The 17,507-nt window shown below is 30.5% G+C and overlaps 1 protein-coding gene across 14 annotated transcripts in view; it reads right to left on the bottom strand.

Annotated features, from left to right (window-relative positions):
* The window catches only part of PDZ-GEF (PDZ domain-containing guanine nucleotide exchange factor), a 621,085-nt gene that overhangs the window by 107,205 nt on the left and 496,373 nt on the right, over window positions 1-17,507 (bottom strand). For all 14 annotated transcript variants that reach the window (XM_067047349.1, XM_067047346.1, XM_067047354.1 and 11 more), the window contains one exon: window positions 17,244-17,319. In XM_067047349.1, coding sequence (XP_066903450.1) covers window positions 17,244-17,319 — 76 coding nt within the window. The remainder of the gene's footprint in view (window positions 1-17,243; window positions 17,320-17,507) is intronic.

Raw genomic sequence — 17,507 nt, 5'->3', positions numbered from 1 at the left:
ATTCACTAAATCCTTTTTAAATGTATATTTTTCTTTTTGCCAAAATAAAAACCACTGTATTCTTCTCGGTAAAATCCTCAATATTTAGAAAAAAACCCATGAACGGTATGGCAGAGCATGTAGTACAAATATTCATTTGTATATATTAGGTTAAATAAAACCAAAAACTTTCACCATAAATAAATAGCAGAAAGCATAAAAATTTATAAGTTATAAGTCAAGTTAATATAATGAAGTTAATAGGTGCGAAAGTGAACTTTCAAAGCGTCTACACGAGGTAGTTATGTGATAGTAACCACTAAGCTCTTGATTATTATTACTTTTAATTCTGGGTTTGACCGCCATTAGCGCTGTTTTTCCATTAGACGTTTGATCTTCCAGCTAACAGGTTCGTTTTTGTTTTCTTTCTCCTTTCTTTATTTTACTCTTTCCCCTTATTTTCTCCACTTTTATCCATTTTCCTTACCCGCGTTACAAGTTTTGTACACTATACTTATAATTTGCCTGTTTATCATCTATTATTGTTACATATATTTTCATCCTCTCAATTTTCATTTTCTTTTCATATTTTAATTTTAAATTAATAATAACTAATGTGTTCATACTTCTTTGCATTGTATAACTTTATTTTTTTAATTATTTTTTTTTTTTAATTTCATTTCCTTAATTATGTTATTTTGCCCACTTTTTCAATTACCTATGTATACATTTTATTTCATTTATATTACATTTTATTTTATTTCCGGCTTCTCTCATCACTTCATTTTATTAATTCTATTTTGTAAAATTATTCTGTTTATACTTTCTTTTTATTTATTTTTAAATTTTTCTATACTTACTGTGGTTGTTATCTTGTTCTGTTTTTAGCCCTGAAGAAGGCTAGAAACTCTAGCCGAAACGTTGGCACATTAAAATAAGTTAATCGTACTTATTTGTGTTTTTCATTGACCGCACCCCCAACCATCTTCTCCTCATTCATCATCCACGGTCAACTATCTCTCATAATTATGATTATTATTACTGTTACATCTGGAATTTGTTTACAAGAGAGCAGCTCACCCCGGGGAAGGGATATCTAACAAGTTATTTTGTTAACTGAGACTACAGGTTGGGAACCGATAACTATTTAGCTCCCTGACACCACACTACCCTACAGGCACAGAATCAATATTTATCCCACGGCTCCCCTAAAACGGAGCCAAATATAGAGCTGCCTGAAATAGCTCCAGCCGTGGAGAGCCTCCAATGGAAGCTACCTTCTGGGACCCGCCTCCCGACCGAGCAATGCAGAGGAGGTAACAGGAATTTACAGCGATATTAGAAATATGAGAGGGTGGAGGCTGCGATCAGGGGAGTAATGAGCACAATAAGAGGGATCTATTGTATTATTGCTAACGTTTCGGCCCTAACTTCAAATTTAAAAAAAAAAAAAAAAAGGTAAGTACATTAAGTTAGAAATTAACACATCTACAGAGGTCGAGCACGTAATAATTAATAATAATAATTTGTTTATGGGGTAATCCCTGTGTAAACAGAACTATCCTGTAAAATATATAAATAAATAATTGTTGTTATTTGACTAAAAATAGTGAGTTGAAAATCATTTAATATATTAATATATAAGCTAAAAACAAACTGTATACCAAATAAGAGGGTGGCCTGAAAAGTTTCTGACCTAACGAAATTACAAGAAATTTTTTTTTCAACATAAGGGGTATTAATGATATTGTGTTAAATTTAAAATGTTTTACTATGTTAAATGCTATAAGTATAAGATTGTGAGCAGCCCTATTCAAAGTCAAGTTAAATGGTAAATGCATAAGAGCTCCTAGCGGATTTTCTGAGCAACTTGTTTAGTAACCTTTCTTTCCAAAACTTCATGTTATTGTTTACTTCAAAGTTTTAATTACAGTAATTTATTACAACATACCTAAAATAAGTGAAAAGTAGAAAAGTGTAAAAGTTTGGCTACTGATTATATTTTTTAAAAAGTCCAAAACACAAGACAAAAGAAAAAACAAAACACAATCTACGAGTAAGTAACCTAACACGACAACAGATAAAAATGGTGACAAGCTCAGCTGTTCTGTTTCGTGAAGTCATTTTCCTTCCCCCAATGACGTGGCAAAACTCAATGCAGTAGATATTCAGTACTATATAATACTATATAGTATTATGTACTATAATATAATCTTGACTGTATCTGTTATTACCTTCCTTCAATGGAGTCATTAGAAAATTTTACTTTAATTTTCTTCTCTTTAACCAATTAGAAAACGTACAAGCTGTGAATTGCAATAAAAAATACACAACTTAATTGAGTTAAAGACAAATAATATTACTACTAGCTACCGAACATATCGTCCCCAATGTTTAATGCACGACGGATGTCAATAGGATTCAACTAGTAGTGCCAGATTATAAAGGTATAGGCTACAATGTAACTATTGGCTAGTCCAAGTCATTTAGTTCTTCAACAACTTTCTTTATTTAAGAAAGATACTTAATTTCTTTTCAATAGCAAAACGGATAAATAATTCCTACAAAGAGGTGTACCTCAAGGTTCCACTCTATCCCCTATTCTTTTCTTCATCTTTATCAATAACCTTCCGCTTGCTATTCAGCATTCCCAGTATCATCTATATGCAAACGACTTACAAATATACCTTTCCTCCTACCCTCATAATGCCTTTCTTGAACTAAAAGAAGACAGTATAAGCACTTGGAAAACAGACAATAAACTTACGTTAAAGCCGAAAAGACTAAAGCTATCATAATTGGACCTCCCTCTCTCCTTAAATCTATCCCTGAACGCCCCAACCTTATCCAAATCCATACTCCTATCTCATTTCATACGTCAGTCAAAAATGTTGGATTCACTTTTAGTCAAACTTTATCCTAGAAACCACACATTTCCCAATAGCAAGACATCTCCGTTATCCCCTTCCATTAAAAACCCGTCAACTCTTAGTTTCCTCTCTTATTTCCCCCCACTTTGACTATGGCTACCTGGTATATGGTGTACTCAAATCTAAACTTAAACGTCAAATGAATTGCGTAGTATGATTTATTTTCAGGATTAGCAGAGGTACGCACATAACCCAGTATTACGCCGAGCTGAAGTAGCTCTTTCCTTCCAATGCCAGCATTTCCAAGCTTCCTTTTTATCCTCAACGCTCCTCCTATATCCTAGAAAACCTGCAAATCATATTCTCAGTCCAATCCCGTACTAACAGGTCCCGTTTATCTGACATCTACCCTCCAGCTCACCGAACTGCTGTATTTGATAAATTATTTTAACCCGAGCTGCATATCTCTGGAACTCCATCGCTAACATACGTCATGTATTAACCCTTTCCTCGTTTAAAACCCGATATTTATTTTATTTCACCCTAGTATTTTTAATTACTTTTTACTTCACCAATGTAATCCGATATTATAATAGTACAGATGTAACCTTTTCCTATTGTTTTTGTATTTAGTCAGTTAATTATTATTATTATTATTTTTTATTTCTGTAGTTAAAATTATTTATACAAATTTTAGTGTAAGTTTTTGGTTTGTTATAAAATTAAAATTACCTTATAATTGTTCTAAAGGAATCTAGTCCCAGAATAAGAAACTATTTTTCATTTAATTTCAAAGCTAAGATCCTTAAGTTCACTACTGTTTAGTATTGAACGTTATTGCATATTCTGCTTGATGTGCTGATGGTTATACAAATGAACTAACACAAAGCAAAAAAAATTGTACTATTAATGAATTTATGGGAAAAAGAATAAAGATCAGAAACCATTAGTCAATACAATGTTCTATAAATAACATTAATGACGACGAAGAACAATGTCTATATATGTAGAATTAGTAAGAGACTCGTTAGTGAATGAAAAATGATAATTCTCCTTGAGAATACAAAGAGGTACATTAAAAAATCATTTGAGGTTACACAAGTACCGTGGGCGCTCTTGCACAAGATGGCCGCCCCTTTCAACCTTCGTCACCGTACCTAAACCCATTTCGTCGAGCGAAACAGAGAAAGCAACCGGATAATTCGGGCTAATGGTGAAAGATCATCAAATCTAGGATAATAAAATCATAACAGCAGAAGCCAAATATTAAGAATATGTGAATAATATTAACATTACCAATAGAACATCAATTAATACTCACAAAGTTAAGGTTATCAATTACAGATGTAAATATTAAAAAAACAGAATATTCAATGTGTATATATCAGGGTATATTATGTTACAGATATAGTATAGGTATATATTGTTTGTATGTATGGGCATATATACTAGCTTCAAGAGGAAACGCCCTTGCAATATGGTTGGAATATTGAAACGGCAATAGGCAATAGTAGTAAGAGCTTAAGAGGAAAAACAAAGCGGTTATTTCATCCACATTTTCGATTAATTTAATGAAAACTATGTATAATTACTAGTCACAATTCAAGAGTCTGCCAAGTATAGTTAGGGGGAATATAATATGGCGGATATTTCAAGACGTTAAAAAAATATTTTTTTTTCATTCGGATCTCTATATCATTGAAATTACCAACAACACTAAAAAACCTAAGTAAACATCATTTAAAGTAGACTAAATTTGATAAAATATGAGCTCTAATAGACCTATTTTCGTTCAATAGTTCGCGATATATAGCTTTTTCAATTCCAACATTTCATAAAGCATGCACTGAAAAATCAGTAGTAAGTGTATTTAATTAAAGCTATTTTAATGTACTATGAAGAAGTTTATTTTACTCGTAGAAGAAGTAGTTTTTATGATATTTTATCCTAACACTAGAAATTAACATTTTTTGAAATTAGTTTGACGAATATCATGAAAACTACAAACCTAAGAATTTAAACAATATATAGTAATTTATAGTATATTAAACTAGCTTTAATTTGAGTGATAATAGACATTTGTACTTCGAATGGTTTTTGAGATATAGATTTCTCAAAATTACAGGAACTACTGATTTTTCAGTACATTTTTTTATTAAAAGTTGCATTTTAAAAAGCTATATCTCGGGTATTATTTAACATAAATATCTCAACTCAGAATTTAACAAATTTACTCTTCTTTAAATTATGTTCTCTTAGGTTTTCTAGTGTTGTTGGTAGTTTTAAGGATGCAAAATTCAGAAAGAAAAATTAATTTTTTTTTTTACATTTTGAAAGAGCCACCATTTTTTATTCCTCCTACCTATACTTGGCAGACTCTTCAATTTTGACTAGTAATTATACACATAATCCACTGGCGTTAGCTATATGATCTTAACTACCTTAATTGGAAGCTGCAACTAATCTTATAATGCCCCAAGGAAATATTTCACTGGTATTCATATATCATTTCCCTGTTATATTTATATAAAAAAAAGGGAAGTTTGGGTGGGGTGGGTCCAGCGGTATCCGATTTCAGGCGCTTTTTTAAATATTGCTCGATTTAACTATCTTCAATCTTTTGCCGTTTCAATTAAATACTTCAAAAGCGATCTAGAACCTGCTTTCTGGTGGTTTTAGTGAGGCGGGTATGGCGACTTTTAACTGACAAAAACTGAAACCAGCATGCTCTGTACAGTTTATGTCAGTCAGAAGTGGTCGTTTGAACAAACCTAATGTTGGTGGGGGGAGTATCATGCTACAAAGTGAAGAGGGGGGAGCAAGTGGATGGGGAGTCTTAAAGCGATACAAGAACAAAAAACAATAAAAAAAAATGTTTACAAACTTTATGATAACATACCTCCCTCGCCCTGCCAACATTGCACACGCAGAAGAAATACATCCGACAGTTAGTCCAGCTCGTCGAAGGCCAATGACTGCATAGGCGACGCGACAGTTTGTTTACACGCCATGTTTACACGCCGACAGTTTGTTATTGTTTACCTCTGAACCGCCTGACTGCTAACTGCTAAGACTGCAAACTGTTCGGCCCGACCTAGTACAATTCTACAATAATATCCCCTCTTCTCTCTAGTCAACGAACTTTCGATTCAATAATTCACCGGGAAACTTGGAATACTTCTGGTTTAACTATGTGGTCAAGTTAATGAGGGCAGTAAAATTAGAATGGTATATTTTGATATACAACTGCTTCTATCATAAAAACCAAACAGTATGGTACTTTTTGTTGGAAATATTTTTGAACGACTGAAACTCGCCTTTCAAAATAATAGGACTCACCCAGAATACATTCAATTAATTTCCAAATATTATTAACATAAATTCACTAACCTTAATTCTTAAAAAAAAAAAAAAAAAAAATCATTGCTTCTTATAAAAATATATGAATTCAGAACGTCTTCTATTAAAAGGAAGATGATTCGGTTGCGGTCAATGAAAAATTCAAATAGTCATAAAACTATTTAATATTTAACGTTTCGTCCCACGTTGAAGTTTTTCATCAGGGCTTTATGGCCAGTACGAAAAATCATTTCTATGAGATATTAACGTAAATTAATAAATAAATTGTATTTTAGCGAATTAAATAAAAAAAATGCATTTTTAAAATTAATAATTTTTATATTAAACAGAAATCAAAGGACACGATACACAATCACGGAAGGAGAGGTCGTATAATTTGAAACATGCCTTTGAACAATATCTACTTCTTAATCAGACCTCATACATAGCTTAAATGCTTGTGTTTATATATTTTGTAGAGTGTCTATTATTTGTAGGGTTTTTATATATTTTGTATGGGCTTTATATATTTGAAAGGTGTCTATATATTTTGTAGGCTATTTATATATTTGTAGGGTGTCTAAATATTTGAATGATGTCTACATATTTTGTAGGCTGTCTACATATTTCTTAAGGACAGATTTGTAAGATGTTTACATATTTGTAGAGAGTATATATATATTTGAAGGGTGTCTATATATGTTTTTCGTCTACAAGAATTCTTTCGATATGTCTCTAAAGTGCAGTATTAAATTAAATGTATTTTTTTAACTATACAAAAAACGTTAATTTTAGTATTCGGACTGTTGAAATGGGATTTTATATCTATGGTCTACATTATGTAACCTTATTAAAATTTATTAAAGGTGATTATTTACTATAGAAATGATTGTTTTCAAAAAATCATTTTATTATATTATTTTTAGTTTATTTTTTTATTTATTTATTTTTATACTTTTTCTATTCTATTTATTCTTTTATAATCATTTAATTTATATATTTATAAATGAGAATTGTCTAATAATATTATATGATATAATATTACACAATAAAAAAACATATATATTTACTTTATATAAAATAAATGAGACTTCTGTGCACAATCTTCCAACAATATACTATCATTAATTGTAACTTGGCTCGAGGTTGTTAGCAATAATACTGATGAACAGTTATCTCAAATCTCAGAAGATAATTAACCACTACTCAAAAGAATTAGAAATTTGAGGGACGTTATGGATTTTATATCCATCAAATGTTGCTGATCTTCGCGGATTGGCCGCAGTCAAGCATAGAGTAAAGAAATTGGTAAAACAAATTAATCTTTAAAAAAAATGTATTCGATCCAGTTTTTCTATGTACGTAGGCTTATATGCGTTAGAAACAGTAATGCCATATTTAAATGTTAATTTTGATTTGGTAAAGATGCTATCGATATTCAGTTGTAGAGCCGAATTACTCAATTTAAGTGTGACACTACCCGGTCTGTGACCGAACAAAAGGAAGATACCATTCACTCCTTGACAACCTGTCACAATTATAGTGAAATTATAATAACACATTTCAGGCAGAGGACCTGCTCTCCGGAACAATTATTCAGTTTATTAAAAGGCTTTGATTGGAGAACTCTTAGCGACTATGTACAACGGGCTACACTGGAAAGAGCTCAGTTGGTAAATATTTGATTAAGTTCATACCACAGTTTGATGTTGTTTTGAATATAAATGCTAAAAAGCTTAGGTACATTGGACTACATTTGGACAAACGAGAAACCTGGAATCCTCACACAAGACTGAACAGACGAAACTATACGTCTATTTCGACTACTACAGCACTTACTGGTCAAAGGGTCTAAACTTGATATACGGAGTTGAGCTTCGGGGATTCACTAAACCTTCGAATTCCTCTCTTATTCAATCCTTACAATCCAAAATCCTTCGTAAAATCCCCAATGCTTCTTACTTTGTCACAAATAAAATCATATACAAACACCTTAATGTTCCATACATAACCGATCTAACCCGAACCAGATATCATCCTTCCGATATAAACTCCCTAACCACCCAAACCCACTAGTTTCTAACCTTGCTTCCTCTTCCACTCCTGACAATCCTCCGAGGCGCCTGAAAAGACGATCCCAGACCTGCTAATGTAAAACGTCATTAGAGTGTTAACAATGGGTAAGTTCACTACATGCCTATATCACTCCATTATAACTGAGATCAAATTTACAAAAGGTATTATAATGTACAGTTGTAAGTAGCAATAAATAAATAAAACATAGATTTTAAAGAACATAACGTCTTTTTTTTAAATTATGTTAATTATATGTTAATTTTAAGTAAAAATTGTATAAAGGCTTGAACACAGGGATATTTTTCAATTGTATATCTGCTTTTAATTATTTAAATAAATCCAGTTTTATATATTTTTTAAATAAACATATAAAAAAAAAAAATTGCCTCGAGATTGTTAACAAAAATAATTATGAACAGATATCTGTAATGTCAGAAGATAATTAAACACTATTCAAAAGAATTAGAAAAATGTTAAATTTCGTACCAAGTCAAAAGAAACATTTTTCAAGTTCTTAATATTTCTTATTTACTTCAATTTCTATATAGTATGTACCTGAAAATTAAATGTGTTTGAAATTAATATGAAAAATCCCATTATAATTTTCGCTATAGCAGAGAAGGAAAGATCGGGAGACGGGGCGTCGAGTCAGCTCTTCTGCAGTAGTGCTGAGATCAGCCTTCCCTCCTTCCCGCATTAGCTTCGTTATTTAAATCCACTGTCATTTTTGGAAGCCTTAGCAAGGATATAACAATTTTAATTTTAGGGATATTCTTTCGTCCTTAGTTGTGGTAAAGGGGCTGAATAAAAATATTCAATAATTTAAATTTTTTGTAGGGCGTTAGCCCTTCCTTAAGGAAAGTTTTTTTTTTAACGCATAAATATTCAAGGAGTAATTATATTCGCCAAGAAATTTCTTTACCAATCTTCAACAACTAAAACAACCAGACAAATATACTACAGTAAATTGATTTCCTGACACCAGAAGAGATGGTGTGTTTTATTTTGTAATAGTATAACAGGAGAGCAGGTCAGAGGAGGTGACTGAATAGTTCCAGTAACTGCCGCAAATATGAAAATGGCTCATCGATTCTAATTATAATTGTTTAAATAAAAAAATCAGTATCCAAATTAAAGTATCAAAACGCTCTTTATTCTTTCTATAAAAGTCTAACGTTTCGTCCAATTCGGCTATCCTTAAGGACAATCTAATAAACAGATTTTATTATACATTCATAATAAACAATATAAAGGAAGAACAGTATTATTAATGTTCAGCATAACTTAACTATAAATTTACATTTCACATCCAATAATTAAAAAAACTGTTTGTAGTCTATTATGCGATGGTCATTAATTTCAGTCAAATTACCCTATAAAACAATAAATTAATAGGAAATCATATTAATTTATTAATAAGCTTATGTCTAATTATCTATTTTGTCATTGTTCTATTAATTTTCAAAACCTTTAATTACAGATCAACTTAACATTATAATCGCTTTCTCATCAACACAGTATTTTTTATTATTTCTTTAAAAGTCCAACGTTTCGACTATACTTAAGGAAAATCTAATAAATGACTGCTTTTACTATACATTGATTTTTAACATACATTATTACTAATAATTTAACAGAGTATTAAAAACATTTTGCATGCTATTCTGTCCAGATCATTAATATCAGTCAAATTACCCTATTAAATAATAAATTAATCGGAAATAATATTAATTTATTATTAAGTTTTCCTTAGCTTATGTCTAGTTACATATTTTGTCACTTTTTCAATATGTTTTAAATGTTTTAATTAAAGATCAACATAACATTATTACCACTTTCTCATCAACACACTTGTTTTTTGTTTCGGCCAATTCTGCTATCCTCAAGGACAATCTAATAAATAACTGCTTTTACTATACATTCATATTTAACATACATTATTACTAATAATTTAAGAGTATTAAAAATATTTTGCAGGCTATTCTGTCCAGGTCAATAAAATCAGTAAAATGACCCTATGAAACAATAAAACAATCGGGAATTACAATAATTATTAATAAGCTTGTCTTGGCTTATTAATAATTACCTATTTTGTCACTTTTTCATTAAGTTTTTAAACTTTTAATTAAAGATCAACTTAACATTATTATCACTTTCTCATCAACACAGTATTTTTATTATTTCATTGAAAGTCTAACGTTTCGGCCAATTCGGTTATACTTAAGAACATTATAATAAATAACAGGTGATTTCACTGATATTATTGACCTGGGCAGAATAGCCTGCAAAATGTTTTTAATACTCTGTTAAATTATTAGTAATAATTTATTTTAAAAATTAAAGTATAGTAAAAGCAGTTATTGATTAGATTGTCCTTAAGTATAGCCGAATTGGCCGAAACCTTGAACTTTCAAAGAAATAATAAAAAATACTGTGTTGATGAGTGTTAAGTTGATCTGTACTTAAAGGTTTTAAAAAGTAATGAGAAAGTGGCAAAATATGTAATTACACATAAGCTTATGCAAGCTTATTATTAATTAATAGGGTTCCCTATCATTTTATAGGAAACAATAAGTCATTAACTGAAATTAATGACCAGGGCAGAATAGCCTGAAAATAGTTTTTTAATTAATGGATGCGAGGTGTAAATTTATATTTAAGATATGTTAAACTATTAGTAATTTAGTTAAAATTATTAAAATGAATGTATAACAAAAGCTGTTACTCATTAGATTGTCCTTGAGGATGTTCGGGTTGGCCGAAACTTATGAGTTTTAGAGACTTGAACACTAATAATTTTTTTAAACTATAAAAACCAGTCTCAAGATCATGAATGAGAATATAATATAAACTGATTATAATTATTATTTTGAAACTAAAATTTTCTGTTTTAAGCTTGATTAGTATTATTATTATTAACCTTAAGCTATGATAGAGAACGTATGATCATTACTAATACAATTTTATTACATTATTTCCTTTTCATTCAGTTTCACAGAGCGAAGGACTGCTAGATTGCTATGGCAGGGATCGCAGGAAGTAGAGCAGTCAGCGCAACCTAGTGGAATGATATGCAGTAACTAGAGCATTGCGAGCGATGGTTCTCTCAGCTCTATTATCCTCTCGCTCACCATATTCATTACAAATCCACATGACCCATCTTCACTATCCACTCATTCCCAATAATTATCTCTGACAGACATATACAAAATGAGGTCAAGTTGATAAAACCTTGCTAAAGATATTAGACAACTAGAAGCAAAGAGTTTGTCCTGGACCAGCTACAAGACAAACGGGAGGGAAACTCCTAAAGAGGTGACCTATACGTAGCTTGAAGTATAAGATCACAAGTTAAGGTTATCAATTACAGATGTAAATATAAAAAAAAAAAGAATATTCAATGAGTATATATCAGGATATATTATGTTACAGATATAGTATGGGTGTATTGTTTGTATGTATAGGCATATAAACTAGCTTCAAGAGGAAACGCCCTTGCAATATGGTTGGAATATTGAAACGGCAATAGGCAATAGTAGTAAGAGCTTAAGAGGAGAAAAAATAAGTTATTTCACCCCAAATTTTTTATTACTTTAATGAAAACTATGTACAGTTACTAGTCAAAATTGATGAGTCTGCCAAGTATAGGTAGGGAAAATACAAGATCGCGGCTGTTTCAAAACGTTAACATATCCATATCTCTAAAACTACCAACAACACTAGAAAAACTAAGGGTTCTCGATAATATAACATAATTAGGTACAAAAATCCAGTCATTTAAAAACATAAATATACAGAAAAACCCCTGAATATAAAACAATAGACAGAAAATTAAACAATAATAATTGCTTACTTAATACAGAGTACTGCTATTGCAACCTCAATGGAAACAAAATTGCAATAATTTCCAAATTTAAATATTTTTTTTTTAAATAATATTTAAATGAATTTCACAAGACACGAGGAATAAATAACAAGTTTATAAAAAAGGAACCTGAGACGAAAATATACAACTGCTAAGGAAGTTAAACAAGTTTGGCGGCGAACCTAAGCGAGCACCACACGGCACTTAGTTTGTCAGCCAGTCCAAGGAGCCTTTATTAAAAAAGTTTCTCTTGAAATATTTTCTACATTTCCATTTCAAAATTCACCAAAAGCGGCTTTTCCCTTTATTCCTCTTGTCTTATTGCTTTTAAAGCGCTACGATGCAAATGTACATGAATATCACAATGCTACCGAGATTTATAAGTTTTGAAACAACAAATAAAAAATACATTAATCAAGGACATAATGCTGGAAAGTTAACCCTGACAGTAGACTAAGCATACCTTAGGCCATGTTGAAGTAAATAAACCTTAAGAATTAATAAACCTCTAGATATTATACTTGAATAAACAAAACCATATTTATTTATTTTATGCCGACGTTTCGACCTGAGTTTCAGGTCTTCATCAGGGCTATAGAACAGAAGAGATAACAACAACATTTAGAGCAACATACAATTGAAAAGGAATAGTATACAAACAAATTTAGAATTATTGAATTAAATCATAAATGTTAAAAAATTATAACTGATAATTGAATAGTACAAAAATTTTAATTGATTGATATTTGTGGAATTGTATGGTAGTAAATTGAAAACAGTGACTAATATAATATCATGTAGGTAAGAAGATATGTATAATATAAGATATGCAAGATCCTCTAGATATTATACTTTGCAAATAATAACCTCTAGATATTATACTCAGCAAGTAATAACCTCTAGATATTATACTCACCATGAAATTGAGAATTTCATTAAGGTTATAAGTTATACACCTATTTATTATTATTGGAAATATTTCTCTAGGTTAAAAGGTCAGAAAGAGCTAGAAGCGGAGAAAGTAACTGCTATATCAAAACTACTCAAGATTGAGCTAGAGGCAGTAGATAATACTGCTATAGCAAAATTATTCAAGATCAAGCTAAAATAAGTGAAAGTAACACTTATCTCAAAACTATTTGACATAAAGCTAAAGACAGCGGATAGTAACTGTTACCTTAAAACTATTCAAAATAGAGCTAGAGGCAGTGGATAGTAACTGTTACCTAAAAACGTCCCATAGGTATACTATGTATTAAAAATATCTTTCATCTCTTCTGTTTATAAGTCTGAGAAGTTCGGACGAAGCTTGTGGACCAGTTATTCCTTGCTATTTGAAGTTTCATGGTTTAGAGTTTTAGAAGTTTAAGTAACATCCAATCCAATGACATGTTGGAACACCTGATCCTTAAGGAGCAAACTGACAATACATGGCAAGATCCGGAGGAACTAGAAGACTCCACAGGTTGGAACGAGCGTCCTGTTTCCATAGCGACGGCCCATCCGGAAGGACACACGCTTATTGATCCTCGCAGAGGCTCGGTCTTGGCCTAGAGCTATAGCTATGGCTAAAGAGCAATCTTTGCGGGGGGGGGGGGATCGTCCTGTAAGTTTGCTTATGTTGGGACGTAAAAGTACCAAAAGGTTCTCAATAATATAACAAAATTAGAAATAAAAATCCAGGCATTTAAAAAAATAAATATACAGAAAAACCCTGAACTTCGCAAATAACCAGTACACAATTCACATTTTAAACTTCAAGAGGGTGAGTAAAAATAACACATGATAGACTAGAGACCGCCCCTCATCAGCAATCTGTTGGCGTGAGATGTACCATACTATTATGTTGTAGATACTTAAAAAGTTTCAGTTGTGGCTATCTCTCCTTTTATAACAAAATTGTTCTTCCCCTTTTAATCCCGATATTATAATAGTACAAGAGCCGGGAAGAAAAAAAAAAAGGCAGTTATCTCACTCCAATTTTTGATTACTTCAATAAAAACTATGTATAATTACTAACCAAAATTGATGAGTCTGCCAAGTATAGGTAGAGGGATTAAAAAATGGGGACTGTTTCAAAACGTTAAAAAACCATTGATTTTTTATTCGGAGCTCTATATCATAAAAAATACCAACAACACTGGAAAATTTAAGAGAACATTATTTAAAGAAGAGTAAATTTGCTGAAATATTAGCCCTAAAAGAGCTATTTACGTCCAATAGTTCATGAGATATAGCTTTTTAAAAAACAACATTTCTTAAAAATCTACTGAAAGATTAGTAGTTAGTTAATTTATTCTGAGAGTTAATCTATATCTTAGAAACTATGTGACGTACAGATACCTATTAGCACTCAAATTAAAGCTAGTTTAATGGACTATCAAGTAGTTTATGATCATTACCTTCGTAGGAATAGTAGTTTTCATGATATTTGCTAAAATAAATTGATTTATAGTAGTGCAGACAATGAATTTGATTTATGAAAAACTTTATTTCAGAAACCATTGGACGTACTGATGTCTGACAGCGCTCAAATTAAAGCTAGTTAAATTTACTACAAAATAGTTAATTATGTTTATCTTTGTAGGAGTAGTAGTTTTTATGATATTTGACAAAATAAACTCACAAACTGTTAATTTCTAGTTGTTCGTATAAAATGTTGAATTTTTGAAAAAATATATCTCTAGATCCATAAGACACACATATGTCTGCCAATACACAAAATAAAGGAAATTTAACTTACTATACAGTAGTTTATAACACTTATGTTTGTAGGGGTAGTAGTTTTTATGATATTCACATATGAGTATAAATTTGGCAAATGAAAATTTGTCCGAAGAACTATAAATCAATTTATTTTAGCAAATTGCATGTAAACTATTACTCCTACGAAGATAAACATCATAAAATACTTTATAGCTCATTAAACTAGCTTTAATTTGAGTCCTAATAGATATCTGTACGTCAAATGGTTTTTGAGATATAAATTTTTCAAAATAAATTCACTAACTGCTGATCTTTTGGTACGTCCCATACAACATTTTTATGAAATGTTGCATTTTAAAAAGCTATATCGCGAAAACTATTTAACGTAAATAACTTGTTCCTACTTTTTAAGATATAGAGCTCTGAATGATAAATTAGTTTTTTTTATCGCTTTGAAACAGCCGCCATTTTTCGTTCTCCCTACCTATACTTGGCAGACTCATCAATTTTGACTAGTAATTATACATAGTTTTCATTAAAGTAATCAAAAATTGGGGTGAGATAACTGCCCTTTTTCTCCTCTTGTCTCTTGTAGTATATATAAGGTATAACAATTTCCATCGCAATAGAATGATATAATTCCCCCCACTCCTCCCCTCCCCGCAGTAAGCTACCGTGAAGGTTGCCATGGCCACAATAATAAGGTACTAATTTAGTTTTTTATGTCACTGTCCAAACCTGCTATTCATAACTCCATACATTCGAGTTTCAATGTCAATATTTTAAACTTCATAGAACCTCATAATACATTTTTAAAAAATTAAATAAAAACTAAAAATAATATTGAATTGAAGAACACAAATAAGAAACTTATTTATTATTGCAAACGTTTCGGCCAGAATTTCAAGCCTACATCAAGGCTAAGAACAAAAATATAATAACTAATGAATAAAAGCATACATAGAATGATTAAAAAATAAATTAAAACTAATAAACAGAACTTATCATTAGTATATTCCCAAATTCTTAATTCATTAGAACAATATTAATGTTTAAATAAATTAATTAGTATTCAGGTTAAATCTCAACACTATTATCTCTTTAACAGTCCAACGTTTTAGCCAATTCGACCATCCTCAAGAACAATCTAAAATATAAATTTACATATCGACACATTTTGAACATAATAAAACCCTCATAATACTTCTTTTCACTTCGTTCTGCATTTCTGAAGCCCACTTTCTTGTCATATCTTTTATTCTTGTTTCTATAAATTCTCACCAGTTATTTAATTATTTTTATATTTACTATCCTTCCTGTTTCATTTATATCGATGTATCTAATCTTTTAATTTATATTCATGCTACCTTCTTAAGTGTACTTATATTAATTACTTTATTATTAATTTTCTATTATAATTTACATTTCTCGGTATCCCCACTCATTTGTTATATTGTCTTAACTAATCATTTACACATATTGTATCCCATTATTTTTTGTAAATATCTCCTCTCCCCTTCTATTATGTATATTACCATTTATTGTTTACATAATTTAAATTTTTTTTTACAATATTTACTTTAAAATTATTTCCGTTATTATGTGGCGTGCTGATCTGCCATCCCCACTCCTCCCAATACAAACGGCTCACTCTGACTTCGATTTCCGTCAAAACAGGTATGAATTCTTTCTCATCATTTGATTTTATTCTTTTCTTTTTTCATCCCTTATTTTTGTATTTTCTTTAATATTTCTGCACTTATTTTATCTCTTATCTATCTGTTACTATCACCCTTTTCATTTACTCTTTACAACATTTAATTTTTTTTATTAAATTTTACTTTTCATTGTATACCCCTGTTATTTTCCACTTATTTTTTTTTGTAACTATATCAAGTATTTGTATCTTTTTTAGCCCTGACGAAGGCCTGCAACGTGGGGCGAAACGTTGGCTCAAAAAAAATAGTATACCCATTTACTTTTTGAGTTTTTTTGACCGCACCCGGACCATATTCCATTCATAAATTTACACCACACATCCAATAATTTAAAAACTTTTTGCAGGCTATATTTTTCCCAGGTTACTAATATCAGTCAAATCAGCCTATTATGTCTCAATTTCATTAATTTTTAAAACTTTTAACACAGCGTGTTGATAAGAAAGTGATATTAGCGTTAAGTTGAGCAATGAGCTTCAATCAATAAGCTTTGATAAAGCCCTACAATCGTTGAGCAAAACGCTGGCTCACATAAAATTGTTTTATGGCTACCTGAATTTTTTTTTTACTGTACCCGGACAATCTTCCTTTTATTAAATTATGTCTTAGGAGAAAAATAAATATATATTAACATCACAAAATACAATGATTATTATATGATTAAATTGAATAAATGAAAAAAAAATTTACCACAATCATTTCGGATGGTTCGAGTACAAAACATTCGTTCGGTCTTCTAGCGCTGCCCCCCGTCCTTTTTCCGAAACTGAAACAAAAATAATAAATTTAAATATACATACAACATATTATTAAGATATATTCTATAAACTATTATAAAGAAATATCCTACAATATATGATATTGCCCCCTTGGAAATACCATTCTTACAAAATAGATCTAACTATGAAACGCCAGAACCACGACTCAAATAAAATTAAATTCTTAAAGAAGATA

The sequence above is a fragment of the Halyomorpha halys genome, unplaced genomic scaffold (assembly GCF_000696795.3).
Source record: "Halyomorpha halys isolate HHAL.00 unplaced genomic scaffold, Hhal_1.1 Scaffold175.1, whole genome shotgun sequence".
NCBI classification, from domain to species: Eukaryota; Metazoa; Arthropoda; class Insecta; order Hemiptera; family Pentatomidae; genus Halyomorpha; species Halyomorpha halys.
The sequence above is the reverse complement of the archived record's forward strand: the minus strand, read 5'-3'. Positions and strand labels throughout refer to the sequence as shown.